This window comes from Vanessa tameamea, chromosome 16 (assembly GCF_037043105.1).
Source record: "Vanessa tameamea isolate UH-Manoa-2023 chromosome 16, ilVanTame1 primary haplotype, whole genome shotgun sequence".
Lineage (NCBI taxonomy): Eukaryota > Metazoa > Arthropoda > Insecta > Lepidoptera > Nymphalidae > Vanessa > Vanessa tameamea.
The window spans coordinates 3,194,350-3,222,102 of record NC_087324.1 but is presented as its reverse complement, the minus strand read 5'-3'; the positions used below and the strand labels follow the sequence as shown (position 1 = coordinate 3,222,102).

Sequence of the window (27,753 nt, the reverse complement as noted above, 5' to 3'; positions counted from 1 at the left end):
ATGAAATAATTTCACACGACACAGCCGATTCGTCTAAGGAGTTGTTATATTGCATTAATGAAAGATGTCATCATAATTTACACTACTTAACGTATTTAACACCACATATGAAAAATAAACTTCTAATTACAGCTGCAATAACTATTTATACATTTTACAATATATGTCGAAGATATATGTGACGATCAGATTAAAATATTATAAGGTCGCGTAACGTCTTCTAAGCGCACTGATTTCAATTTCTAATTACATTATATTTCGCTAAATAATATATTTCGCGGCATAATTAGACAGTTATTTTTATACGAATTATCGAATTCTTTTCTTTATTTAAATGCGTCGTTCCAAATTTGATATATTAACGTTTTTTTTTTTATTATGTACTGTTCCAATTTTAAAAATAGCTCGAACAGCCGTGCTTTTAAGGTCTTTATCTATGTTATAATATAATAGGGTTGTAAGTTGATGATTCATTAAATATATTTACCCTTCGGACTCACAATCATGTTTACAATGGTCTTCGTAAATATACATCATAAGTAACTTTTCCTAGGCACTCATACACAATAGCCTCATAGGTAGGTATACGACACTGGGTTGAACAAGTGGGTAAATCAGTCAGTTCCGTCAGAACACTGCGTCCAATTGATATTACCTAAGCCCTGCCGACTCTAATTTAACGTAGAACTAACGAAGAAAAGATTCAATTCATTCAATCTTTTTATATCACTACATAACGCATATCATTAATAATATAGTTTCATTCGAATGGATATGAACGAATGATATATTCAAATTGTTTAAAAAAAAAAAAAACGCTCGTTTTTTCCAGATATATATATCCGCGGTATTATAATGTCGTTCTCAATATGGTAATTGAAAGAGCATAATTTTAATACGAGAGCGTCTGCTGTGAGCGTAGTTCGCCATTAAAATGACGCTTGCATAAAGGGTAATCTTATTATAAAATTGAATACGTAGCTAGAATATAGAATATCTTTTTGAAGAATTCATAGAACTATTTTTTTTTTTACCATATCATTTTATATCGTATGATGACAATTTCAAGATTGTATAATACGTTTCTACAATTCTATATTTTTAACGACATGCGTACAATCTTCCAATATGACATTTAACCATAGACAATATTTTTTTGTTTCGTTCAATAAGGCGTTTACATACATGCGGCAAGGTTAGGTTGGGTTTAGACGAGTCGGTCTCAGCGTCAGTTGGCGTAGTGGTCGAAAGAGCCGAGGTATTCCAGCGCAGCGCGGTAGCAGAATTCGTACTGGTCCTGGAACAATAGTTGCATTGCTTAAAGCGGCTTGACGCAAAACATTAACACCATTTTATGTCAAATGAGTGAGCAAAGGAGGAATAATTTTGCCAAATATAATGCCTATGGATTTATTTTTAATTTATGTAAACGCAAAAATAGCATCACAGCGACAGCAAAATATAAAGATTGTGTTTGGATAGGTTTTAAATGTTATTTGAACGCACTTTATGCGGTTTTCACATCATAATTTTTGAGAAAAATTAAAGTGTATTCGTATCCGAACATTTAGTTGATTTATATTTTAGAAGACGTAGCTGTTTGGACGTTCTTTCATTGTTTAGATATATGTAAGCACATATCCTTACATATATCTAAGAACACATTTTTGTATATAAAATATTATAATATGATATTTGTTTCTATCTAAAAAAGCAAATATTTTTAAGTTATCTGTATTATTTTATCAAAAGTCTTTTATAGAATTATATGTCAATTTGAATAGAATTCAAATAATTAATGAATTCAACAAATTAAGAAACAAATTAAAATAGTTTGATTAAATTAACATAATTAAATATGCTTTTAGTAAGACATACTTCTAATGAATCCATTAGATGAAGTTTGTCGAGTTCTGACTAACTTTATAAAGGACCGAAGTGATCGAGTTTGTAATCATATAATATCTAATTTAAATAATGTTGACTTTCCATTTCACGTTTAAATGATTCCAGTTCCTATAATTTATTTATATATATATTTATTTTATACGCAATTTGTTTTCTAGTACAACCAACAGTTTTATCTTAATTTTAAACCGTTTGAGTTGGTATGGACGTGTGAGGCGCAGAGAGGAGACATATGTAATTAAAAGAGTGATGAGCGTAGAGGGAGGAGGGGGGCGGCGTTGGTACACGGGCAGGAAAAGAAGAAGAATTAATAATACTATTTAAGAGTTTGAACGCAACAGTTTTATAAGCTTCCGCAAGTGACTGTTGGTTACGCTTGCATTTGAAGAGCTCACGTATTAGGTAACCTGTGTGTTAAGTTATTCATTCAAATCCGTTCAGTAGTTATTCCGAGAGAATGTAACAGTAAATGTAAATATATTCGTTCAACAACTTTTTAAATGATACAATAAAAATTATGTTACCCACTAACATTTATTTTGTAAAAATATTGTTTTTAAATTGTTTCCTATTGGCTGCATTCAAATTAAACTGGCATATGACTTTATTTACCAAATATACCGCCAAACAGACCTAACCTAACATCGTGTTGCGGTTGTTTGAGACAGTGTAACTATAAAGGCACTAGAGATACAAGATGTTGGTTCCCAAGGTCGGCGGCGTATTGGCAATTCAAGAAATGGTTACGCTTACGGCAAAAATGTCTATCGGCAGTGGTGTTTACTAACCCAATAAGGTGACGCAATATTTCGTCCATTTTTTTATATAGTAAAAACAGTTCATCCAAATAAATGTATATTTTATACTGCGAGCACACTCGCGTATTTCTTCGATAAAGTTCTATTTTTAAATATTTTATAAAATAAATTACCGAAACCCTTGCCGCGGGCAGTCTGATAAAAATAATAAACTAGTCTATGGTTAACCGGTAATAGAGTTTGTAGACACCTTCGCTATCTTTGTTCGGATCTAACAATTTATAAGGCAGCTTTACAAACGACCTTTACATTGTAAGCCAATTCCATTAAAAATAATTACTTAGTCGATACGCAGAATTTACAGCCATCGGCGTATAAAATTCCCTCGTGTAAAGTGTATTCAGACCTTTGCAAGTTAATTTAGAATTTGCTTCGTTTTTTTTGAGGCATTATTCGTTGATTGAAAACTTAACTTGATTGATTTATAATAAATGTGAATCGAATAATCTATTTCATTAAACGACTTTATATAATTTCGACGACCTCCGTGGTCGAGTAGTGTGTACACCGGTTTTCATGGGTACGCCACTCCGAGGTCCCGGGTTCGATTCCCGGCCGACTCGATGTAGAAAAAGTTCATTAGTTTTCTATGTTGTCTTGGGTCTGGCTATTTGTGGTACCGTCGTTACTTCTGATTTTTCATAACACAAGTGCTTTAGGGATCAGAGTAATGTATGTGATGATGTACATTATTTAAAAAAAAAAAAAATATAGAAATTTATTGTAATTCTTCTAGATTCCTACTCAGTGTTGCTTTTAACAAAAAAAAAAAAACGAATTATAGTTCTAATCTAATACTTTTTTTTTATCATATCTTGATTGCGTATTTGTCTAAATATTACGACTTATTTTTCACGCAAATTATAAAATAAAGCTTAAGTCGCAAACAACCGACATAGAAATAAGCGAAAATTAAAATTAATGCACTCAAATTCGTGTCCGTCGCTAAGCGCATTGAATTTAATTAAAAAGCGCGGTCATTTGAGGGAAGCACTCAAAAAAATGTGGAAATAGAATGCACGAATTTTTTATGAACTCGTTTTACGGGATGCATTTTTGGAGTGGGAATACACGTTGGATGTTAAGGTTTGCGCGTAAATTAAGTTTTCTCGGCCAGCAGTGTATACAAAATTCTCACTCATTATTCGTGTTTTTAATAATATAATTCTTAAATATATTGTTTGTTCATATTCTTTTAAATAACCCAAATTGTTAACCATTCACACATATAATTATAATAATAAAAAAAAAAAACTTTTTTTTTGTTTATGGCATATTCTAGTTTTGACAGTTATGAGGTTCTGCTCTTCGAGATTGTCGAAGTGTTGATATTAGAGTTAAAAAGTCATATGTAATCTAAACCAATATTGTTAACGCGAAAGTACCTCCACGGTATTGACATTTATTATATTATTATTTAGCTACAAAGTTATATGTCGTATAAACCGATAGGTATTGTAAATTGGAAAGTAGCTCTGTCTGTCTGTCCGTTACTGACGGCTAAACGACTGAACCGAATTTGATGAAATTCGGTACGAAACAAGTTCGAACACCGGGCAACGAAATTCATATACTTAAAACATACTAGCGCCGACATTAAATGCGATTGAAGTATATGGTTAAATTTATTTATCTGCAATATCTCCAATGCAGTATTCGTGCAGTGTAATAGTAATAATCAAAATAACTGGCTAGCAAAACATTTACATCGAATTAATACAGTTTTATTTATGCCCTGAAATACACTAGACATGGCAGAGGCGACATTAACGATCGTGTTAAATTGGAGCCTTCAATTTGCTTCTTTATATTTAATTGCAGTTTAAGTTTCTACCACGTGGTATTAGTCCTTGTGTTGTGTTATCGTGTAGGTGTGTGTGCGTGTGCGTGTGCGTGTGCGTGCACGTTACCTCAGTTTGCACCATGGCGGGTCTCTGCGTGCGCAGCGTGCGTACGGTCTGGAACACGTCCACCACGCCCTCGTACTGCATGCGCTCCAGCACCGTCGACAGCGTTATGAACACGCCCGTGCGGCCCACGCCCGCGCTGGGGACACGACCGTTTGTCAGTACCATACAAACTTACGGAAAATTTACAACTTCTGTTACGTGTGTTGACAACACACGTTAGTTTAACACGAACATTTCTAGAATTTTCCCGTGTTACTTTTGCCGAGTTGCAAAGAAAAAAAATTGCTCGTAGTAAACTATTTCTAGCTAGTGGAATCCCAAGATAACGACTATTATCATAATATAATGTTCTAATTATCGTTTAATTGTATTGAGCAGGGGTCTGAAAATAGCCTGCTACCGAAATGACAATTTTATAGATATACCAACTTATAATACTTGGATATGATGACTTAGCCAGGTCTTGACCCTTTGGAGTTATTTCGGTACATGAGCTAAAAGGGAAACCCTTATCGAAAATAATAACATAAAATCTATTAAAAAATATTTCGGTCTATAAGAATAGAATAGCAAATACTTTTAATATTGGACAAACAACGTACATAAACAAATAGGAATGGCAATTATATTTTAAAAATACCGGTTTTTATTTTACTCAAACTATAGCTACCATTGCCGTTTTTGTACGCAAATATTTTTTCATACTCGGTAACCGACCTGCAATGTACAGTGATGGGCCCGTCTTGTCCGAACTGTTCTTTGGTTTTGTGCACCTGTCCGAGGAAATCTATGAACCCTTCGCCGCTCTTGGGCACGCCTTGTTCCGGCCAGTCCGTGAACTGGAACTGACGGACCGTCCGGGACGCTCCGTCGCGAGCATCCGTTACCTGGACGAACGAAATGTAATGGTAAATCATTTAGTTAACTATAATACAGATGCAAAATAATAACACATGTTAACTAAAAATATATATACAGGGTTATTTGTAATATTCTAATAACCTCGCAAGACCACATTACTGACACAGAACAATAATTGCTGAATGACTTTTTACTTTTCCACTTAAAAGAAAAAAAAATGCACTCTCTGAAACTGTTTAGATCTGTTTCTAGTAGGAATATTGTGTGATTCATTTGAAGTACTTATGCCATGAAGCCCCTTGTTTTCTATGCAAAGGCCAGATTATAAAAACGTATCTTTACAGTGTCAATCGGAATTATATTTAACTTAACAATGTAATTGAAATTTGCATGAAATTATCTAGACCTTTCACAGTGCAGACTGCCCTGAATGTAAAACAGATTACTAATATACATATATACATATATTTATATTTATAAACGTATGCTGACCTTGAATTCCCTCAAGATGTACTGAGGCATGTTGTACTCGGCGATTGGGTCGACGACGAAGCATTGATAGCGAACGGAGCGATCGGAAGGCCAGTACTGGTGACATTTTTCCTTAAACCATGAATTGAGTGAAAAACCAATACTATTTTCGTTTTCATACATTCAAACAACTTGCACTGAATATTTACCAACAAAAATAAAAACAAAAGCTTCCACGAATTACTTATTTGAATTAAGAAATATTAGGCGGTGGATAGGTAGGTGAAGTAGTCACCTTCAAATGTATGAAATATTAATAATTCAAATTACAATGGAACCCTTCGACTCAAGAGCAGGAAGAGGAAGACTTGAACTAAGCTCTTACAGAACAAGTAATATTAAATATATATATTCAGTTTGTAATACTTACTCTGCCCATTTCCTTCAACTTCGTAAGCATAACGATAATAGTGGAGTTGTGCTCCCAGAGCATTCGCCAGAAGTCATCAGTCGTATCCGGCAAAGGACCTTGAGTTGCAATATAGGCTGCCCTATATCTATAGCCGTCCACAAACGAAGCGTTTATATAGTCAGAGCCATCGCGTGGAGTCAAACAGACCCGAGTGGACTCGTAGGGCAAGATGTGAACCAGTCTATTCTTATGTTTATTACAAGGCAAGCTAGCAGACACGAATCGGCTCGAATCTGCTTTCATGTTGGCCAGTTTCTTGAACTCCAATTCCATACCTGTGATGTTTTCAATCGTATCGATACGCATTAGCTTTTGGATGTGAGAGTGCAAGTTGCGAGCTGGTACTTCCGTGTCGCCGCAAATAACGGCTTCGAGTAAGGCGTCATGGATGAAGATGTATTGGTCTTCGGTTTGTACCATGTAGTTGCGTTGGGCTCGTAAGCAAGTCACGTGACCGTATATGTCAACAGTGCGTTCGTGTCTTGCCCTCTCGAGCATCGAATCGATCACGATGAAGCAACCGGTACGTCCGACCCCAGCAGAGCAATGGACGACCAATGGTCCAGCATCAGGTGGGTTAAGCGCACGTACGCGACGAAGGAATTGCAAGAAGGGGGCTGGATGGTCTGGTACTCCATGATCGGGCCAAGCTGTGAATTGTAGTTGTTTGATGTCCCGACGTTCTGCGCCCCCATTTCGAGTGACTTGGAAGGTTCGAATACAATAAGTAGCAAGTTCCTGAACTTCTGCGATGGTAACCGTCATCATGCCATACGATTCACTGCCTCGACTGGGCCAGTATTGGTCGCACTTTATCCTAGTTCGCTCTTCTAATTTTGTCATCATCACTATAGTGGACGTTCGAAGTTCCCAGCACATACGCCAAAAATCAGCAAACGTTTCTTGAAGCGGCCCTTGAGTTGCGACGTAGGCATTATGTTTCCGATATCCATCACAATAGTTAGCGTTTATATAATCACTTCCAAGTATTCCATCAATTGGTTGCAATATGACCCGACTGTGGTCGTAGGCGATGACATTTGCGTAACGATTTTTAGGTTTATTTACTTCCATATTGGAATGATCCCATGTGAACTGTTGTCCCGGTTCTATACTTTCATATTCCTGCGAGAACTTGAGATTGTCGTTAGCTTTTAATCGATCTATATGTTCAGCGAGCTCCGATATCGGAATAGGAGGATGTGATATCATGGCCGGTGTTTGGAAATTTAAACGTCGCATTTCGACTGGGTCAGAAGGCGCACCGAACCCTATATCAGCAGACATTAAAGGTCGCGTAACAGCCGCTTGATCTGGTGTTTTACAAGGCTGCCTTCTTCTTTTGACAATGAATAAAAGTACCAAACACAGAGAAAGCATTAATGCTGCTATTATAGGCCCGACGACCCAAAGCATACCAGCTTCCTTCCTGTTTTCTTCTATTCTGATTTCAGGATCCCCGTTAATGTCTTTAGGATCAGGTCTACTTGGTTCTTCGCCGGGTGGAGCTTCTCGCATGTCTAATGATAAATATTCCGAGAACGGGCTGGACGTGTACAAATGTTTTTGAGGCGTGTCTACGACGGCTCTTACAAAGACTCTATATTTTTTATTTAGGTTTAATTTTCTGTTGAGGAAACCTTCGTACAATTCATCATTGCCAAGATGGAACGTGTAAAGGATATTTCTTTGTAAAAACTTAGCAGCTATGTATGGTGCGTTTTCGTCATCTGTCCGAGCGTTATTTTTAATTAAATCTTCTGTTAAAAACTGATCAGGATTTTTATGATTGTGTGTCTTGTCATCGGGTACTACAACTAGATAATAATGTGAAATAGGTCCGTATTCTTCTGACGCTTGAGGTAGAATTACGAGTATTTCATTTTCAATAACACCATAAAAGTCCGGCTTTACCATTGGTTTCGGTGCGGCCATTTGAGTAGTTACAAATATTGTAGTAGGTGGTCTATAGGAATTATCATTAGGTATGGCACTTATGTTAACATTATATGTAGTGAACGGAGATAAGTCGTTTATAGAGTATGACGTTCTGTCATGTTTAACTATTATTTCTCTTTTTGGAATTTCTTGCGTTTGCGTCATTCCAAGCGAATCAACAAATTCTTTAATAGCATTGTACGATATCTTATAACTAACCGGGTTTAAGCGTAACGGGGGGGACCATGACAGAGTCATGGAATGGGTGGATACATCTTGAGCTCTAAGATGTAAAGGCACTTCTTCGGGCTTCACTTTAACTGTAACCTTTTCCGATAACCTTCCTAGACCGTCAGCAGTTTTCGCTGCTACAGCAATTGCGTATTCTGCAAATTTGTCTAAATTTTCTAAGTTTGCAGAATGTGTAACATGAACATTTATATGCTGCCATTCATCTAAATCCTCTACAGGCGTCATAGTGTAAAATATAACATAACCTATTATTTTCTTCCTTGAAGGAACTGGCTCCCACCATACTTCTACACCAGATTCCGACGTTGCTACAGCTTTGACTGACATGGGTGCTCTACCGATATCCCTTTCAGTATGAGCCGTAACATCTTTGCTATATGGGCCTGCACCTTGATCTGTGTAAGCCCTAACTTTGAACACATAATGAGCATCTTCTTCTAGACTCGTGAATACGACTTTTGTTGACTCAGTCGTTTTTTCAACCATGGATGATTGATCGCCTCTCTTATAAAATTGAATGTCATATTTTTTTATCTGACCACTTCGGTCGGCTCTTACTGGTGGTTCCCAGGTGACGCTTATAACGTCCGGCGTTTGGAAGTGATATGTTACATTCGTGGGCGGTCCCTTTGGCGCACCTTCTGGAGTGAGCCAGTACTTGATTGTTTCTTGGCCAATTCCGATTTGATTCCTTCCAGCTACTCTTAATTCATACTGCACTCCTCTTTCTAAATCGTTTATTCTATGCGAGGTAACTTTGGTTCCAGAAAAATTTACTTCTTCGAGTGGTTGATCTTTAATACCATATCTCAACCTATAGCCGAGCAAGTCTCCATAGGTTTGAGTGGGTTTAGCCCATTCTATTTCAATAAAAACTATGGGGTCCTGCTTGAGTATCCTGGAACAAAACAAGCCATTTAAAATATCCCGTAATTAATAAGTACATTAAATAATTATAAAAGATGAATTAAACCTGAGAAGATAAATCAAATTACATGTATTTGATATATTTTTATATACGATGACTTACTTTAAGTTAACCGTTGGCCTGTTTGGCACTCCACCGGGAGTTTTAACTGATACCGGAGCACTCCTATCACCGTCACCCTTTCTAGTTAGAGCCGCTACTTGCACGCTGTACCGAGTGTCTGGTTGTAGTCCGGAAACGTTCAACTCCAGGGTCGTGTCGTCCATCACGTTGAAGCGCATCGGATCATTGAGAAGGCCTTTACCCTAATAAATAAAATACTATATTAAGAATACTATTTACATAGAATAATATACTCTTATTAGAATAAAAAAAAAAATGTAACAATTTTATGTTGTATATAGTTGTGATATATAAATATATGCTTTTATATGGAAGGCCTGTACTAATTTAGAGATTCTCAATAATGAGCAATATGATTAATTATACTATGCTGATTATTGTAATTTTCTTGTATTATAGAAATAAAATCACGATTCGTATCTTGTCTACGAAATAACAATTTTTATTGCTTTGACTGCGAGTCTACTTAGAACTTATTATTAGCTCAAGATCAACGATAACACGTGCTCTCCGAATCACACGAGTGTAAATATCAGTATTTACACTCGTGTGATGAACTTCCAAACTCTTGTTCAGAAAAACTTAATGGCGCGAACCGGGTTTCAAAACCTTATAAACTCGGAATCTGTAGTCTCATAAGCTAGCCAGTTTTTTTATGCAGCGGCGTACTAGTCGCTTGATCATCACGAGAGTCACATAAAATAGTTAAAAACCTATCTGCATGTTCCTTTTTTGTATTAAATCAATAAATTTGATCTGAAAAATTAGACTTTTGACTGATGTGGATACGGCTCGCCTTGTGTACTTCAGTTATTTCCACAGTATAATGTCGTATGGCATCCTACTCTGGGGTAATGCAGCTGACATTAATACTATTTTTGTACTGCAGAAGAGGGCTATTCGTGCAATTTATAACCTGGGCCCAAAAGATTCGTTAAGAGATAAATTTAAAGAAATTAAAATAATGACTGTCGCTTCTCAATTTGTTTTTGATAATGTTATGTACGTACGCAAAAACATAAACGATTTTCCCAGAAATTGTGACGTACATTCTATTAACACTAGGAACAAGAATAAACTTGTTACTCCAAGTACCCGATTACACAGGGTTAGTAACTCTTTTTTGGGGCAATGTATACGTTTTTACAACAGGATCCCAGAAAACGTTCAAAATTATTCAATTATAAAATTCAAAAGAATCGTTAAAGAGCGTTTGTGTGCTAAAGGATATTACAACACTAATGACTTTTTAGTTGACTGCACACCTTGGGAATGAAATGATCGCCTCCAGGCTGTTTCAAATAACTAAAATATAATTATTATTGTACATGCAAAATGGAAAAAAAAAAAAATATCCCGCTGAGTTTCTTTCGCCGGTTCTTCTCAGGTCCGAGGTGCTAAATTCCGAACCGGTGGTAGATTTTTGACAATCAATAAGCAAGTGTAAACACTTCTATATTGAATAAAGATTTTTGATTTGATTTGATTTGATTTGATTTGATAACCGTAATAATTAGAATACCTTTGTGTGTGTGAAGAATATAATGAGAGATAAGTATTCTTATGCAAGTTAACGATACACGAATAAAAAACTCATACAACGTATTCTAGTAAAAACAAATAGATATATCAGAGACATTTTATTTTTCACTAAACTCCGACATGTAATTTGCTTTAAGCCCAGTAACCCGGAAGAAAGCGATAAAATAGTATTAAAAGAATGATTAATTAATTATATAAACTTTAAATACTACTTCTATGGTCCAACGTAGAGATCATCTGGGTCTTACCGGTTTTATTTAGAAACTAGTTAAGCACTAAATATGAAATATATTGAATTATTTTGTTACAAAAATTATATGAATATTTATCTTTTGTTTACGATGGAAAATTTACAGAAATTTCACAGTCTCAGTAAATCAATTTTAACCTGCGATAGTGATTCTTACCTCTTCTCTAACTTCTTGCACGTGAACATGGTAACCTCTTATGATACCATTTTTCTCTTTTTCCGGAGGCGGCTTCCACGTCACATGGATAGATGTCGAGTTGATCGCGGTCACTTTAACATCTTGAGGCTCTCCGGGCACTGTGAGCATACGAGCAACATGTTAGAAAAATTTGAGCCGTACATTTCTGTATTTAGACCTAAATGCCCTATCAGCATCTAAGGGAGCGTGCTAGAAAACTACCTTAAGCTTAACGTTTAAAGGGCTAAATTGAAATAAAGCTTCGTAGGCTTATCGGTAAGCATTGCGAAATTTTATCAGTAAAAAAAAGGGTCCAGGATGTGCGGTCGGTAGTCCCCGTCGGTCATGCTGATAGAGTATTTCGGTCGCGACGCTTTCCGCCGCTCAGCATCTCGATCGGGCATTTGAATACCAACACACACAGATTAAATTAAATTTAACGCCCTTTCACATCATCAAAACCAATTAAAATCAATTACCTTCCAATCCACATTGTTAGATCAACTAAAATCGTCAAGCTTTACAAAGAATTAACATTTAGTAAGTCATCTATAAAGATTGTTATCAGAGGCAGCATTACTATTCTAAACAGTAAATCTTAACACATTCTGCAAGGGATCACAGGTTGCAATTAAGACTCAGTGCCACGTTTATAGGTAGGGAACACACCAAATCTTAGCTATAAGAAAAAAGACACAAGAACATGCGTCCTCGAAATTGCCGCTTGCAGATTGTTTTAAACAGGTTTATAGATAATTGTGCTAGGAAGAACAAACTACATGAAGCTTAGGCACAAGCACAAACGCACGTAAATACAAGCACTATAGTAATTTATACTCACTCTTTATAGCTGTACGGGTTACCAGCGGCCCATACAAAGTCAGTGACGAGAGAAAAAAGAGAAAAACGCATTCAAATACATTTAAGACAAATTGTGCGAATATTGCAGGGCGAACGGAACTACTAAGTGAGAGATTACGAGTAGAACGCTTGTCGGCAAATAGGGGATACTCTTATTTCACTTCCTCGTGTATTTTGAGCTCTTTAGGAGGAGCATTTGGGTTAAGCCGCTTGGGACGTCGGTGCCGGTCTATGCTCGCGTGCATCGCCTTTTTCTGCTCACATGTACATGACACGACTGGGAATATAAATTTATTTCTCGCATGGGGCGTAAATTTTCTCATACGTTGCGTCAGTAGACGAAGCTTATAGTATAAATATATTCGACGTTTTCGGTTTTTGTGAGCAGTAGAAGACAAGGCACGTTAGAGGCCGCTTTATGTCCCTTGACGTAGGCGCTTCACTCACACGCACATGTATTGATTAGGGCGACGGCGCCGGTCTATGTGTGTGTGCTTCATCTGTGTTGTCTTGTTTTCTTTGAGCGCCACCTGCTGCTGTGTGTGTGGTCCATTGTACCTTGTGTTGCTATCCACAGTGATGTTTTGTGAAGGTGTCTGTGTCTTTGTCCGTTGCTGTATATCTTCGAAAACTGTTCAGTATAAAATTAGATATATATATTTATATGATCTGTGGCCGAACTGTCGCGTAGCGTCCCTTCGATTCTGTTCTTTCCTCGTCAACGGCATTAGCGTACGTTAGGCGTAGTATTCTGTATGTCACAATATATTCTAGTGTGCATGCACGACGATAGTTTGATAGAGTATACAGAAGAATAGAGGAAAAGAGAAACGTCTACTGGCGAGAAGTTGTAGCTTTACAGTAAGTCAGATAGATAGAGATAGAGGGAAAGAAGTAGAAATAGCGCGTATTCTAGACCGAGCTGAGCAGTTGGGGAATATAGGTGCAGAGCATAGCGGATCTGATCCCTTGGATTCTTTTTGGGTGTGACCAAGTAACGAGAGAGTATCCTCGGGATCATTGTAAGTTTCATCCGCTGATTTTACGCTAAGAGTATAGTCAGAGAGTATTGAGTAGAGAATAGTTGTGAGTAGTATATAGCATGCGCGCGTGTCGTGTAGGACGGTATTGGTATTCAAATGCGGCGCTCGGGCCGTGGTGCGTGTCGGGCTGAACGACCGCGGACCCACTCAGAAACGTGAGCCGATTCGTAGCTTTGCGATGCAAAGGCCTTAAGATCCACGGAGACGGAAACGAAGAGTTATGCAAAATGGTAAATTAAAATTTGATCAACCGTTTGAATTTGAATTGCATGAGATCACTTTGGACCGTTCCCATGTAAACTAGCGGTCGTTCGTAAATGCCATCTGAATTTCGATGCTCCGTCGCACCGGCTTGTGCATCGCAATACTGGTTCATGGGTCTCAGTAGGTCGACCTGTCATATCATGTTATGCCACGCACTCGCTCTCTCACCTTGTGTCGTCGCTAGTGGTGCTGAGTGCTCCTAAAAGTGCCGTTCTTGCTTCACACAATTTAATATATACATATGTATAATTGAAATTAACATGTGTAAACGTGTTCCGCAAGATAAACCTATCGGGTGCCCAGTGAAATCAACTGAACGAAAAATGGTGCTGTGTCGTTAAAGAAAGCATGCAAAATTGTGTATATTGCTAAATACTTAACAACTGTGCGTCAAAATCAATATATAACGGTGCCGTCGACACTATACCAGGTGCAAGATAACTTTGCATTTCAGTGAGTGCCATCTTTAGCGAAATAAAGACGAGTCAATGAGACGCGTCATCGAATGAAAATCATTACATGTGACAAGTGAGTGTAAATATCAACTCTATGCCGCTTGTAATAGCGACTAATATACAGTGATATCGAATGACAAAATAATAATAATAATAATACAGTTAAATTCATCGGCAAGCATATTAAAACTTGGTTACGAGATTTAACCTCCTTGATTAGAATCCTGCTATATGCTCATAGAAAAGGAACAAAAGAAAAGAATGATATTAGTAAACTTTGTAGTAAAATCTATTTCGAGAATCAGATACGAAGTTAATTATTTGCGGAATTATTTACGGAATGAACAAACATTTGCATATCAAGATTATTACGACGGGTACGGAAATAATTTGCGACTATTCTGAGATGCGAAATTTGCTTACAATTATTTACGTAGATTCATTTAACACGCGAAATTATATCCGTTCTGTCGTTCCTGATTAAATCATTGCTACAAAATCATCCATAATTATGAGTGCGATTTTCATCTTTGCACATTAAATATTTTTCAATATGAATGATTTTGTTGAATTTATTATACCACCCTCCATAGCGATCCGGAGCTTTAACACAACAATTGTTTTATTAAAATGAGGAATATTATCATGGTTGATTATTATCAGAGTAGAAATGAAATGTCAGCGGTTCCAATTCACATTTACTGTTAAATGTAATATTACGTTCTTGTCTGTTTCTCTTATAGATCTTTGCCCAAAACTGAACCTCTCACATTCCACCACAGTATGTTAGGTATAATATATTTTCATCATTAGTAGAATTTCCAATGAATGTTTTAGATCAATTTTATGTAGAAACTCATTGTAAAGGATTTTGTTTTGTATATAATATTTTAATTTAATAGACTTTTTTATCTTTAAACAATGTAGTTAAAACATAAAATTGAGCGTATTAGTTAAATGAGTAGTGTTGTATCGAAACGTACCGTCTTCGTGTGTGCGGACGGTGACCGGGTACGAAGCTGGCCCGTCTCCAACGCTGGTGCCCGCCAGCACCCATATGCGGTACTCCGTCCAGCGACGCAACTCGTCCAGTACGAAGCTCGTCTGGTTCAGTTTCACCACAGTCGCCTCCGAATCACCCCTCCCGGATTCCACGCATAGAAGTTTGTAGTAGGCGATCCGTCCATTCGCCTGCTCGGCCGGCGGGGGCTGCCATGACACCCGAATGGCGGTAGGAGATACAGCCACGGCGGTCACATTCATCGGGGGTGCTCCGGGAACTAAACAAGCTCAATTCGTAAGGGGGGGAACATTCCATGACCTGAGCACCTGTGAAGTATGACGTCGCGCTTCCCGGCGACCCTAACCGAACCCGATGCAATCACTGAATGCCATTTGTTAAACCAAAAAAAAAAAAAAAATGAAATGTGCCCAGAAATTATAATGAATAAAAACGACGCGAATCGTCAAAACAAAGTCGAGCATGCACAAATTTGTGTGGTGTGAGTGTAGGATCCGCTCGCCCATACATCTCTATGAGTCATCCGTCACACTTTCTCCTGTCGGAAGAAAATTGTGATCATTATGTTCTATTACGGCACGAACAGCATTACAAGCGCGTCTTTTCAGAATCGAAGTGTTCGTTCAAACAATCGAATAGCGCGATTAATAAACTAACGTTCGATGTTGTTCGTGTCGTGGCAGTTGTATAAAAAAATAATAAAAACGAAATGTCACTCGAGGCGGTGCCTCGTCGGATATAAAATACGAACAACATAAAGCTACTAGAGTTACGAGTACAGTGTACGCATTCGACGTAATTTTTATAAACATTCGAGCCGATCGAGTCGTACGCCGATGCGTACACGTTACCCCATTCGACGAATTTACAAATACAAAACACATATTATCGTGATATAAAACTTGGTGCTTGTGCTGTATATTACTGGCAGCGTGCCGGGCAGGTGCTTTTATGTGAAATATTACATTACGAATTACCTGAAAAACTCACACATTACTTTCTCTCATATTCAAATCGCGTCGAGCGGGAGGAGGCTTCACTGTTTGCGAATATCCCTCTAAGGTTACCAAATTCAATTTCAAACATTGAAATTCCACTTAAACCAATAACGGCCGGAACGAACGGAGGGAGGAGAATACGGTCCATTATATTTGAAACACAATAAGGCCCCTCCCCGCGGGAGAGCGCGTCGCTCGCGGCTCCACGTACCGTACTGCTTGGTGCGCACGGCGATGGGCGGCGTGGTGGCGCCCTCGCCGCGCTGCGAGCGCGCCGCCAGCCAGATGTAGTACAGCGTGTTGGGGTACAGCCCGTTCAGCGTGTACGTCTCCGTTATCGGGATCCGTCTGGGCGCGGCACGTCCACACAAATATTATTTATTCACTTCGAATGGAAAGTATTATGAAATACTAGTAACAGATTATAATTGATAACGAATCGAATATAATCGAATGAAGTTCGATACTATGCTGTAATTTGGAATCGGAAGTGTCTGTAATCGCACAACTTTACATGATAGACACCATTTAGGTGTAAATAAAGCTATATTAAACATCATTATATTTATCATATCATTAAATATATCAACAGCATTAAAATATAATTGTTAGTATATATTTCTTGGTGGTAGGGCTTTGTGCAAGTCCGTCGGGGTAGGTACCACCCACTCATCAGATATTCTACCGCTAAACAACAGTACTCAGTATTGTTGTGTTCCGGTTTGAAGGGTGAGCCAGTGTAACTACAGGCACAAGGGATATAATATCTTGGTTCCCAAGGTTGGTCGCGCATTGGCGATGTAAGGAATGGTTAAATTTTTTTACAGCGTCATGTCTATGGGCGGTGGTGATCACTTACCATCAGTTGGCCTATATGCTCGTCCGCCGAAGTATACCATAGACATAAAAAAATAATGATTGGATGGTTCCTTGGTAGAGGTAGTGGATCCTTTTGAACCTACCACTTATGGTAAGCGGTAAGTTGTTATCATTCACAAAAGTGGTGCTTCATAATAAAATGTTCTATTTATTAGTAAAGTAAACACAGAAACCTAATCAAATGTCCGTATTCCGACTTACTTCCTGTGGTGTTCCTTAGCATATGTATCGTTCCAGTATAGCTCATAGGAAACAATATTGTCTCCAGCATGAGCTGGCCTTCTCCACGAGAGAGTCACTGAAGTTTCTCCCGCTTCGACTGCTACGAGGTTTGAAGGTTGGGAGGGTACACCTGAGTATGACATACATTTGTAAACTGACTGTGCTATTTCAAAGAAATGTCAATTAATAACGGCTGTTGCAGTTTTCATCCTCGCTCCTCGGAATTGTTCTCGCTCTTAGTTGAAGAGGAAATTAGAAATACCTTGAAAGTAGACTATTCTTGTCATTGCTTTTATTCAGTGGGAAAAATATTTTACAATAAACTGGAGTTATGCTATACTATGAAACAATAAAGTTAAAATAATGCCTCTGTAAAAATAAATGTCTATTTTAATTAAAATATTTTATCAATTAAATGCTCTGTAGATTCGACTTTATTATTAGCTGCTAACTAATTTTACTAGTCTTACGCTCAATGATCACCAATAAATTTTAAACGAATAATTCAGCTTGTGATATAAAAAATGCTAAATCGCAATAAGCTTATACTTAAAATTCTAATTTTAACAGATTTTTTTAATGTGGTATTATTTTTTCACTTGTTATCGTAACTGTGTACAAATATTTTTAGCTTTATAGTGCACACTGTAGTGTCCTTCAATTGTATGAACACACAACTTGTAGCACCTCCATTGATTAATGTTAAGATTGTGTATTCAGTGTGGATACACACTAAAATCGTCGGAAACTTGTAGTGTTATAAATAAAATAAAAATTTAATAAATCTATTAATATTCTAAAATTAAACATTCGACTAGCAACATCAGTGCCCAGTGTTTCAATTTCAAGTACGATACGTACCTTGTTGGGTTTTAACTTGTACGGGAGCGGATATTGGTCCGGGACCAACGGACGTGAAGGCTTGCACGCGTATTGTGTACACCGTGTGAGGGGTCAGCTCGCTGATTGTTGTCAGGTGATTATTGTCCATCTGTATCGAGATTGAAATCACTGGTATGGTAACGGCTTTGTACGCGTGACGTTATTAATACACCATTTATGGAAGTTGACTGTGGAAACATATTTCGAAAACAATGATTTCATAATTTGCAAGAAATTCTGTTTGTAATTAAAAAGCTTTTAAAAAATCTTATCGAATGATGTCAGTTTAATAGATTATTTTAGAAGAAGAAATATCAAAGAAGAGAATTTAGAAGAAAGTCACGAGACAATTCAGTATAGCATTTCGAACTGATGTTTAGCCTAAGTCTGAAAGAAACACAAAACACTCCTTCGTGACTCACACGTTCAAATTCAAATTTCTAACGCAGTAGCGATGCCAATTGATACATTTGAAAATACCGGATTATTATCTTTTTCAATATAATTTTATTATGGTTAAACGTCATTTGGATTTTTGCCTTGCTCAAATAAAGGATAATTTTTAGATCAAACCAATCAATTTATGTCGCTTCGGTTGTTTTTGTGTTTTTAAATACATACATATATATATACATCTTCATATCATATTATAATTACATAAAATGTTATTCTTTTACAACTTTTTATTGAGAGCCGTGGACTTCGGCCTGCGGAGTAACGTTACTAACTAAAACCTCTTCCAACTCACCATTTGGGAATGCCAAGATTGCAAAAGCTGAGACGGATCTGAAGTGTAGTAAATTTTGTACCCCTGGAAAAGATACAAATATTTTAATTTCAAAATGTTGGCACATATAAATCTTTTGTACGATTGATTACAGTGAGATATATCACTTTTGCTATTTTAATCGAAATTTCGATTTCATACATACCTATCTAAATTGTTTACTTTCAAGATTTTAATGCTACTACCACACATTTGCTTAAAATAACAAATACGGTTGATTCCATGGGAACCATATGGGAAGAACAAAAATTACTAACAATAAAATTTGAAAGTTTAAGGTAGCTTGTTAATAAGACGTCATACCGTCACTTGACCGTTAGGCGTCTCCGGTTCGTCCCACTGAATCACCATTGTGCTCGAACTCAGAGGTCGAACTTGAACATTTTTCGGCGCTGAGCCAGGTTCTGAAAGGAAATTGTAAAATATATTCTTTTTCCAAGTATAAATTATTTATCTACTGAACAAACTGAAGTTCACCGAGTGTATCCTTTTCTCGGTCGTATTTCAAAATCATTGTACGAAATACAAATTGTACAATTAAGTTCGTAAATTGTCTTCAGACGATGAAAAAAAAAATATAAGAAAACCTGCATGTGTCGGTAAAATATCGGGATTAGAAATTGACGCTATGGGCTAATGCACCAACGTGGGTTAAGTCTTTGCTTTCATTGTTATTACAGGACACTTTTATAAAGAAAAGAGGCATTAATAGACCACTTGTATTGTTCTTAAGAGCTCTTAGAAATGTCAAATCACTATGACACAATTGACTATTAACGAGGTTTATATAAACGGCACCAATTTAATCATACAATAGAAGAATAAAGGCATATCTTCTTCGAATAGATACGATCACGGCTTAGCCTTCACGCCATTATGATGCTAAAGGATAATTAATTTAGTAAAGTTCGACAAATTAAGATCAATAAATCATCATCTGTTTGAAGTTGTTTTAATTCGAATAATTAGGAACTCAAACGGTATCCTACAAAATATGGCAGATCTACAAGTTGACGACCTCTTTGAACATATTCAGTATCCATATATAGTGCCGTTACGAAATCATAGCCATATTTACTTTAAATATGCTTTCACGAGCAATTTATTCATTTTACGAGATTAAATTAAATATACTACCGATATGAATCAGCAACATAGAAAACAATTTAAAATGTCATTAATCGTTGACTAATAACACAAAAACAAATAAGCAACAACAATTCTATCCTCATAATTGAAAAGGGCGAGCAAAAATGAAATACACTGCCCTCGTCGTCCAATATTTGATTCGGAATTTAAAAGGCCGTTGTTGTAATAATCATAATAATTCTCAAACAGCGCAATATCGAATTAAGTCAGGTCCGTTTCGTCTCAATTAAGTACTTTCACAAACGGAACACGATAACAGCGAGAAATGACACAATAACAGAACACGATGAATTCTCTTAAAAGTATTTGTAATCGCGTCCCGTTACGAGCGAGCGGAACATCGCTCAATGAGAGATCTCGTTCGATGTTTACAATACTCAGTAGAACGAAACAATATAAGTTGGAAAGCGGTGTAATATTAAAACGCAATAATCTCGTTGAGACCTGAGCTCGGGTCGCCGGCTCAAAACTTTCTTTTATTAGAAACGTAAAGAGAATTTCACAGGAGAAAAAAAAGCAGTGGCACACAATTTTATTCGCCTGTAGCGACGTTTTCATTACCATCTCATCAGGCGCCATTTTTATTGTCTGCCCTGTGACACCGCGCGTAATTTAAGGCGGGACAAGTCAAATTTAATATTTTATGCCAGTAAATTAGACGTGATAGCTTCTAGGAAAAGAAACGGGAACATTGTAATGCACGACAGAAGGTAAGCTAATGTAATAATATTAAAATCTGTTTGAGAGATTAGTTAACTGGATACAATATTGGCTTAATATATCAAAAAATTAATACAGGAATTGTTGAAAAAATAGTCAACACAAAGAAAATCTACTTCGATACAAAGTTAAATATGTGAGAACAGTGAAAAGTATACGAAAGTAACAAAATATTCGGCTTGGTCTAACAATATTTTATGTAATAGAGATGTTCTGAATATTTAAGCGTATATTTGGACTGGGCATCGTCTTGGTCATCGCATCAAATTTGTTAATGGATTCAGTAAATCTAGTTTACTTTGTCATGTTACGGTAGGAATTATGTAAATCTCAAGTTTGGTAAGTACACTCATTGCTCCTAGAACCATTAAGAATATTATGTTTGACTAGCGATCACATAATAAAATTTGCTTGCTTTTCGTTCAAAAAGAATTTCTTCCTTTCGAATCTTCAAACACGTTATATAAACTATTTGTATAAAAAAATACTTTAATATTATAATCATACAATCTTTTATCATATGTTTACTTACTGGCACCTCCATAAAGGGAATCCACTGGAAGGAAAAAACATACTATTAGTTAAACGAAGAGTGAAAATTATGTAAAACATTTATCACACGGTGCTTTAGCAGAAACGGGTAGAGTCGTGAACCATCTATAGGTATCAAGTAATAAATAACACAAAGGAATGGTGCATGAAGAGAAAAATAAAAACGCACACTACGACTAAATTCTAACAAAAATAAAAAAATATATACAAAAATTGTGCAAACGAAACAAATAAACAAATCTCAATAAAAAACCATTCAAAAGCGAACTTACACGAAGCGGCGGCGATTGTTCGTTACGTCGCGTTAATGCGTTCGCATGAAAAGACGATCAAAATAACCTTAAAACTGAGGAACCAGCGCAAGAAAATAAAACCTATTTACCGAATTCAAAGCAATCAAAACAATTACTCATGTGTACGAAATCGTAAGCGATAATAGAATCAAATCGAACCAAGCAAATGATAGATGTTATGATGTAATGATTAAAAAGATTTTATTTTAATGATTTCATAAAATAAGAAAGAATATATTTTAGATAAAAATTTAATTTTAAAAACTTATATAAAATGATATATAACCTTGATATCTGTGATGTTTTTTATTTAGGATATGATGAAATACATCATTAATAACATATCGAATAATTAAAGCATGCTTTAATATTAAAAATTAGTTACTCTACATACCAGTTTCTCCTGTTGTAAAAACCCTTGGTGCCGATGGCGGTCCTCTACCGATGTTATTTACAGCAATCACGTACATTTCATACTCAGTATACGGAGACAGATTCGTAACTGAATAGTATTGCGTGATGACCCCTGATATTTCACTAAATGCCTGAAGGAACGGAATGGGAATACAAAATGTAAATGTACAATATATTGTTAAAACCTATGAAGTTGTTTCAATCCTTTAATATTGAATTTAGGACTCAACTTTTAATTTTTTTTTAAATTGTATCCAAACCTTATCTTTAATTTTAACAAACACTAGTTACACCGATAATGTTCTACTTCAAGAGTAAATATTAAAATAAATATATTTTTTCTGGCTACGTACCTGATTAGCGTATTTAGGTTTGTACTGGATGACGTAATATTGGGGTTCCTCGGGGCCGCTGTAGGTCCACGCTAATCGAACGGTTGTCGCCGTTATTTCTGACGCTCGAACTTCAGTTGGTGGTCCAGGCAATGCTAAATAGATAAGGTTTATATATAATAATTCTATAAAGCTTCAAAAGAGTATGGTAAAAAAAATCCATTCAAAATTCACTAATCAGTACAATTTTAAACTCATTTAATGACTATTTGTCATTACAAAGTCTTTAATAATTGATGTCTCTTTAATCCCGGTCTGTTTTGGTTAAATTTAAGTAGTTCAGTTGTTCGTAATCCAAAATATACCCGAAAATATGTACCGGAGCCAAAGTTGTTCTAAACTTCGAACGAGCGGCCCAAAGGCTAAATATTTCAAAATCTAGCCCTTAATCCCTTTCGAGTAGTATCGAGAAAATGGGCCGAGTAACAATAATTAATCATTAATCAAGCCGACATTCGTTTGTCTCCTGGGCTTCGCGCAACTTTGGAGCCCTTTCAATTATGAATTATAACACAACTCATAATGGATGTCTGCGACTTACTGCAATTTACCAAATTGATTTTCACGAATCCTAAATGTGCATGTATCTCTTCGTATGAACAATAGTAATTCAATAAATAAATAAGCCTTTTTATTTTCTCATTTACAATTACAGTAACACATATATATATATATTTTACAGTATTTGTATGTAAGTTATATTTTTAATTAACATTCTTTTTTTTTTTTATTATTATAATTTTCTTATTTTTATTACATTTATGAGATGAGAAACCTCCTTCGGGTGAAGGCCTCCTTGAACTTTGTCCATTGTTTTCTATTTTCCGCCTTTGATTGCCATTTGTCTCCTAGTGAGGAGATCAATTTCATTTTTCTTGTTCTTTAAAGCATCTTGTCGTTGTGTTGAAGGGTTGTGGTCAAGAGAAGAATCTATTTCTTTCTTCTCCCCCGCGGTGACCAGCCGTGTTGGTTATTTGAGTGGTAGAGGGCCCTTTAATTGCTAGGAGCTGAGTCTAGGAGTTTTTGTATTGGTGGGATGTTCGGAATGATTTCTTTGTTTTATAAAGGCAGTAATTTTATTCTTTTTCGGAGCTTGGATTTGGACAGTTGTTCCGTCTTGCTTTGGGGAAATTTCTAGGTTGCGTTTCTTTGTTTGTTGCCTGCTTATGTTTATGTTCATAGTGTTTATACTACTTGTAATATTTGTTTCCATTTCCTTCCTTTCTCTTTTCTGTTCGGCTATATCGATTTGTATTGATTTTAACATTTTCATTATGTCTTCCATGTTGCTCGCTATCTGCCAGTAGATGTCGCTACTTTTCGTACAGTTTAAAATTTGTTGTGGTTCTTATCTTGGTTGTATGTTTTTGGTTACTCAATACTAGATGGCGCTACTTAGCTTTAATTGGCAGTTTTATTACTGAATGACTAATTATTTTTAAAAAAGTTAGATTATGTTGTTATAAGTTTGATTTCCCTTACTGATTTTGTGTTGCTGTCGCCTTCTACTAGATTGTTTTTCGTTCTTATTTTTTGATTTTTGCAGGTTTCTTGTTTCTTTCTGATATTTCGCACCATTGCTATTTCATTGTATATTTTTTTTGATCACTTATCTTTGTTGTTAAGCCGGGTATTTGTCGATTATCGCCAATTTATATTTAATTACGTTTGTTTCCAGCACTATTCTTCCTGATTACTATAATTATCAGATCTTATTAGCACTTTTTACTATTTTTATTTTCACTTTTGGTGCGGAGCTCGCAAAACAGCTGTTGACAGAGCAAAGCGCCCATCTAACCTCTAACTCACCTCTAAATTACCAATAGTAATTACGTGTCTCTCAATCAAATCAGTTATTTATCTTATTTTCATACTGCCTTATAATTGTATATATTTTTTTTATGATATCAGTAGGCGGACGAGCAAATAGGTCACCTGATGGTAAGTGGTCACCACCGCTCATAGACAATGGCGCAGTAAGAAATATTATCCATTCCTTACATCACCAATGCGCCACCAACCTCGGGAACTAAGATCTTACGTCCCTTGTCCCTGTACTTACACTGGCTCACTCACCCTTCGAACCGGAACACAACAATACTGAGTACTGCTGTTTGGCGGTAGAATATCTGATGAGTGGGTGGTACCTACTCAGACGGACTTGCACAAAGCCCACCAAGTAATAAGATAACAATTTAAGACTTAAGCAGTTATATTAGTTATTGTTATATTAATTTCGACGATCTCTTTAAGTTTCCTCATCATCGTGTTTAACAGCCTATAACAGTCTCGTTGATTAATAATGGCCTTTTCTACTTTTGAGCGAAGTGTTTCAACCAGCTAACCTTTTATGGCTAAACAGATATTAAAGTTTATAAAACACATTGCAGACCTCGATTCATATTATATTTAATATTTATGGGTACCTCCCTCTCATAATATATTCTTCCAGCAATTAGTATTGTGTTCCGGTTTGAAGGGTAAGTGAGCCAGCGTAACTACAGGCACGAGGGATGTAACATCTTAGTTCCCAAGGTTGGCGCATTGGTTATGTAAGTAATGATTAAAATTTCATACGGTGCTAATGTCTATGAGTAGTTGTGACCACTTACCATCAGGTGGCCCATTTGCCCGTACCTATGTCATAAAATAAATAGACATTACACTATTTTTATTTAGTTAATATAGACCGTTTCGAGTCATTATACGAGTTATACTTACTACTCGGACGACAAGACTTTGAATGAGGGCGCATGTTCACGACAAATTGATTTGAGCACGTGACGGTGCGTCGTCCGATTTTTATAACGATTTACCGACTTGTACAATCGTTGTAAAGGTTAGCAAAAAGTTCTTTTTTTAAAAAAACTCTTTAATTTACAAGGATGCATACTCTTAAGCCTTTGTTTTAAATTTCTTATCAGACCGAGCATTTACTGCGATTTAAATAATAAAATCAACGATCTATCCTCTTTTGCGTCGGCCCGAGTCTTACCCCTAAAGTTATTATCATAAATTAGCATCATTTATTCTTAGAAATTATGAGCGTAATTTGATTCAGTTACTCATCTTATACAAGCTTGATGGCAGCCGATAGAGGATAAGGTTCTCGGCTTAGTAATATTAATGGTTTAGATAAAACATAAACGTGTTCAGTACATTTAATAAAAACAGTATGAAAACGGGCGAGTTAAGAACGTTTTCAGTTACATTAAAAATTATTTTTATAATTTTAATTTTTTTTTAAATTATATAAAACGTCACAAAAGTGTCAATTCGCTAAAATCCGTGGCGTTAACCCATTTCCCACTTCCCATGTATCGGTATTGCTAGCTCAATACATCATTTTGGCATTTTCTTTGAATTTAAATAATAAAATAAATTACACTTATTTTATCAGTGCTGTGAAATCATTATTACAATTAGATTTTATTATCTAATTCGTTTGATGTATTTGTTGGAAGTCATTTCGCATCGTTTCAGATTAATTCATTAGCTGTCATTCAATAAAGGATTAGTATTTGTTTGAAAATGTCGGAAATTTGTTATGTCAGATTTATTTTGCCTATAATTGGCTTTTATTAAATAAAATAATTATTCCATAATTATTTCTTTGATTTAAATATGGATATAATTCCTATTTAATTTTGGTGGTGATTCTGACCACACTCCCGCACCTTTCAAAGTTTCAAGAACTTTCGATTTCGTCCTTTTTGAATTTTTACAATTTCGGTTTAACAACGAATTCGAACTTCAAATTGGATATACTGAATATATCGGTGAGTTACCTTAATAGTTGAGTTCCTTAATTTGTGATTGATTATTACTTCAGTGCTTTAACAGCATATATCTTTTCAGAATATATTAATAATGGAGTTTTGAAGTTTGATAAAACTTTATACAACATATTTCTACCGACCTTAAAAAAAATTATGTCTTTAATTCTTGTTTTTACTTATATGCGTTGGTTTGCAATTCAGAAAGTCGTAGTCATGTTTAATTAGTGATTTACAGTGATTTTCGACCCATTGGAATGATTCTCAGGAGTTGAAAACGTCATTTTAAATAAGCAGGACTTTGAACCTCCAAAGGTAAATTACTGCTTACATCCCTCGTTAAAGGTATTTATCTCTTGGTTATTTACTTGATTATTGAATCTGAATATTTCGTATTGCAGGAGGTTTTTTTTTTACCCACCATGCGGATTTGAAATATTAAGTGTAGTGTAGTGGACGGCTGCAGTTTCCTGGTTGAGTGTGTCCAGATAACTGCTGGTGCAACTCCAAGGATGGCATGCCTGTTCCCTTAGATATAAACAATGGAAAAAACGATATCCACATGTAGCTGGAAATTTGGTGATGAACTCACTTTAATTTTTTACACAAACTTATACACCGGCCTGGCGAACGGTGTACTAAATCATTAAATATACAATCTGTGATTCGTCAGTGGCGCCTAAATTTTAATATTTAATAAGATAAATTATAATGCATTGAATTTTCAAACATTCCTTTTATCCCAAGTGATCCACGCTGAGTCTAGCTGGCATATATTTTTTAAATTATCTATAGTACAAAAGCTGTAACTAAATGAAGTAACTAAACTTATTGTAAGATTTATAAATTTTGGTTTCTACAATTAAATAGTTATATAACAAAACTGTTTTCTCCAAATCCATACCCACAGTAAAAAGGTAACAACATTCTTTGTGAAATATTTTGTTCATTGTAAAAGATAGGTACTCAAAAATAATACTATCTTTTATTCTGCTGTTAAACAACAACTGTATTGGTGTGGTCGTATAGTTTCGTTTAAGGTTTATATTTGTGTGCTGCTGTTCAAAAGACAAGCGAGTCACTGTTATTACAGACATACGGGTTATACTTGATAGTTCGCATAATTGGGAGTACATTGACAGTATGATAATGATGTACTCCTGATTGATTTTGGCCACAGCAGCCATTCCTAAGCGAGGCTAGTCAACTGCGGATGTAGGGCACAAATGTGTGCGCAAAAACAAGAGCTCTCTTTATTTATTCTTTGTTATAAAACATATAGGATGGCAGTCCGATGCGACTGCGAAGAGATCAGGCGGCAGGCTTTAAATGTATCCTTAGGAATTTTCGACGAAAAAAAATACTTGAACACGGGTCTTGTTTTACGGCTTAAA

General features: G+C 36.0%; 1 protein-coding gene across 5 annotated transcripts in view; it reads right to left on the bottom strand.

Annotated features, from left to right (window-relative positions):
* Nucleotides 1-798: 798 nt before the first annotated feature.
* The window catches only part of LOC113394003 (tyrosine-protein phosphatase Lar), a 383,804-nt gene continuing 356,849 nt past the window's right edge, over nt 799-27,753 (bottom strand). For 2 of the 5 annotated variants that reach the window (XM_026631162.2, XM_026631164.2), the window contains 16 exons: nt 22,545-22,678; nt 22,172-22,322; nt 21,465-21,488; nt 19,367-19,467; nt 19,025-19,087; nt 18,256-18,385; nt 17,374-17,524; nt 16,505-16,641; nt 15,258-15,554; nt 11,631-11,770; nt 9,661-9,863; nt 6,399-9,528; nt 5,990-6,100; nt 5,354-5,523; nt 4,637-4,772; nt 799-1,297 (listed from right to left, as the gene is read on the bottom strand). In XM_026631162.2, the coding sequence (XP_026486947.1) occupies nt 1,229-1,297; nt 4,637-4,772; nt 5,354-5,523; nt 5,990-6,100; nt 6,399-9,528; nt 9,661-9,863; nt 11,631-11,770; nt 15,258-15,554; nt 16,505-16,641; nt 17,374-17,524; nt 18,256-18,385; nt 19,025-19,087; nt 19,367-19,467; nt 21,465-21,488; nt 22,172-22,322; nt 22,545-22,678 (5,147 nt within the window). In that variant the 3' untranslated portion in view covers nt 799-1,228. The remainder of the gene's footprint in view (nt 1,298-4,636; nt 4,773-5,353; nt 5,524-5,989; nt 6,101-6,398; nt 9,529-9,660; nt 9,864-11,630; nt 11,771-15,257; nt 15,555-16,504; nt 16,642-17,373; nt 17,525-18,255; nt 18,386-19,024; nt 19,088-19,366; nt 19,468-21,464; nt 21,489-22,171; nt 22,323-22,544; nt 22,679-27,753) is intronic. The other 3 variants (XM_026631163.2, XM_026631165.2, XM_026631166.2) reach the window with 3 other exon arrangements.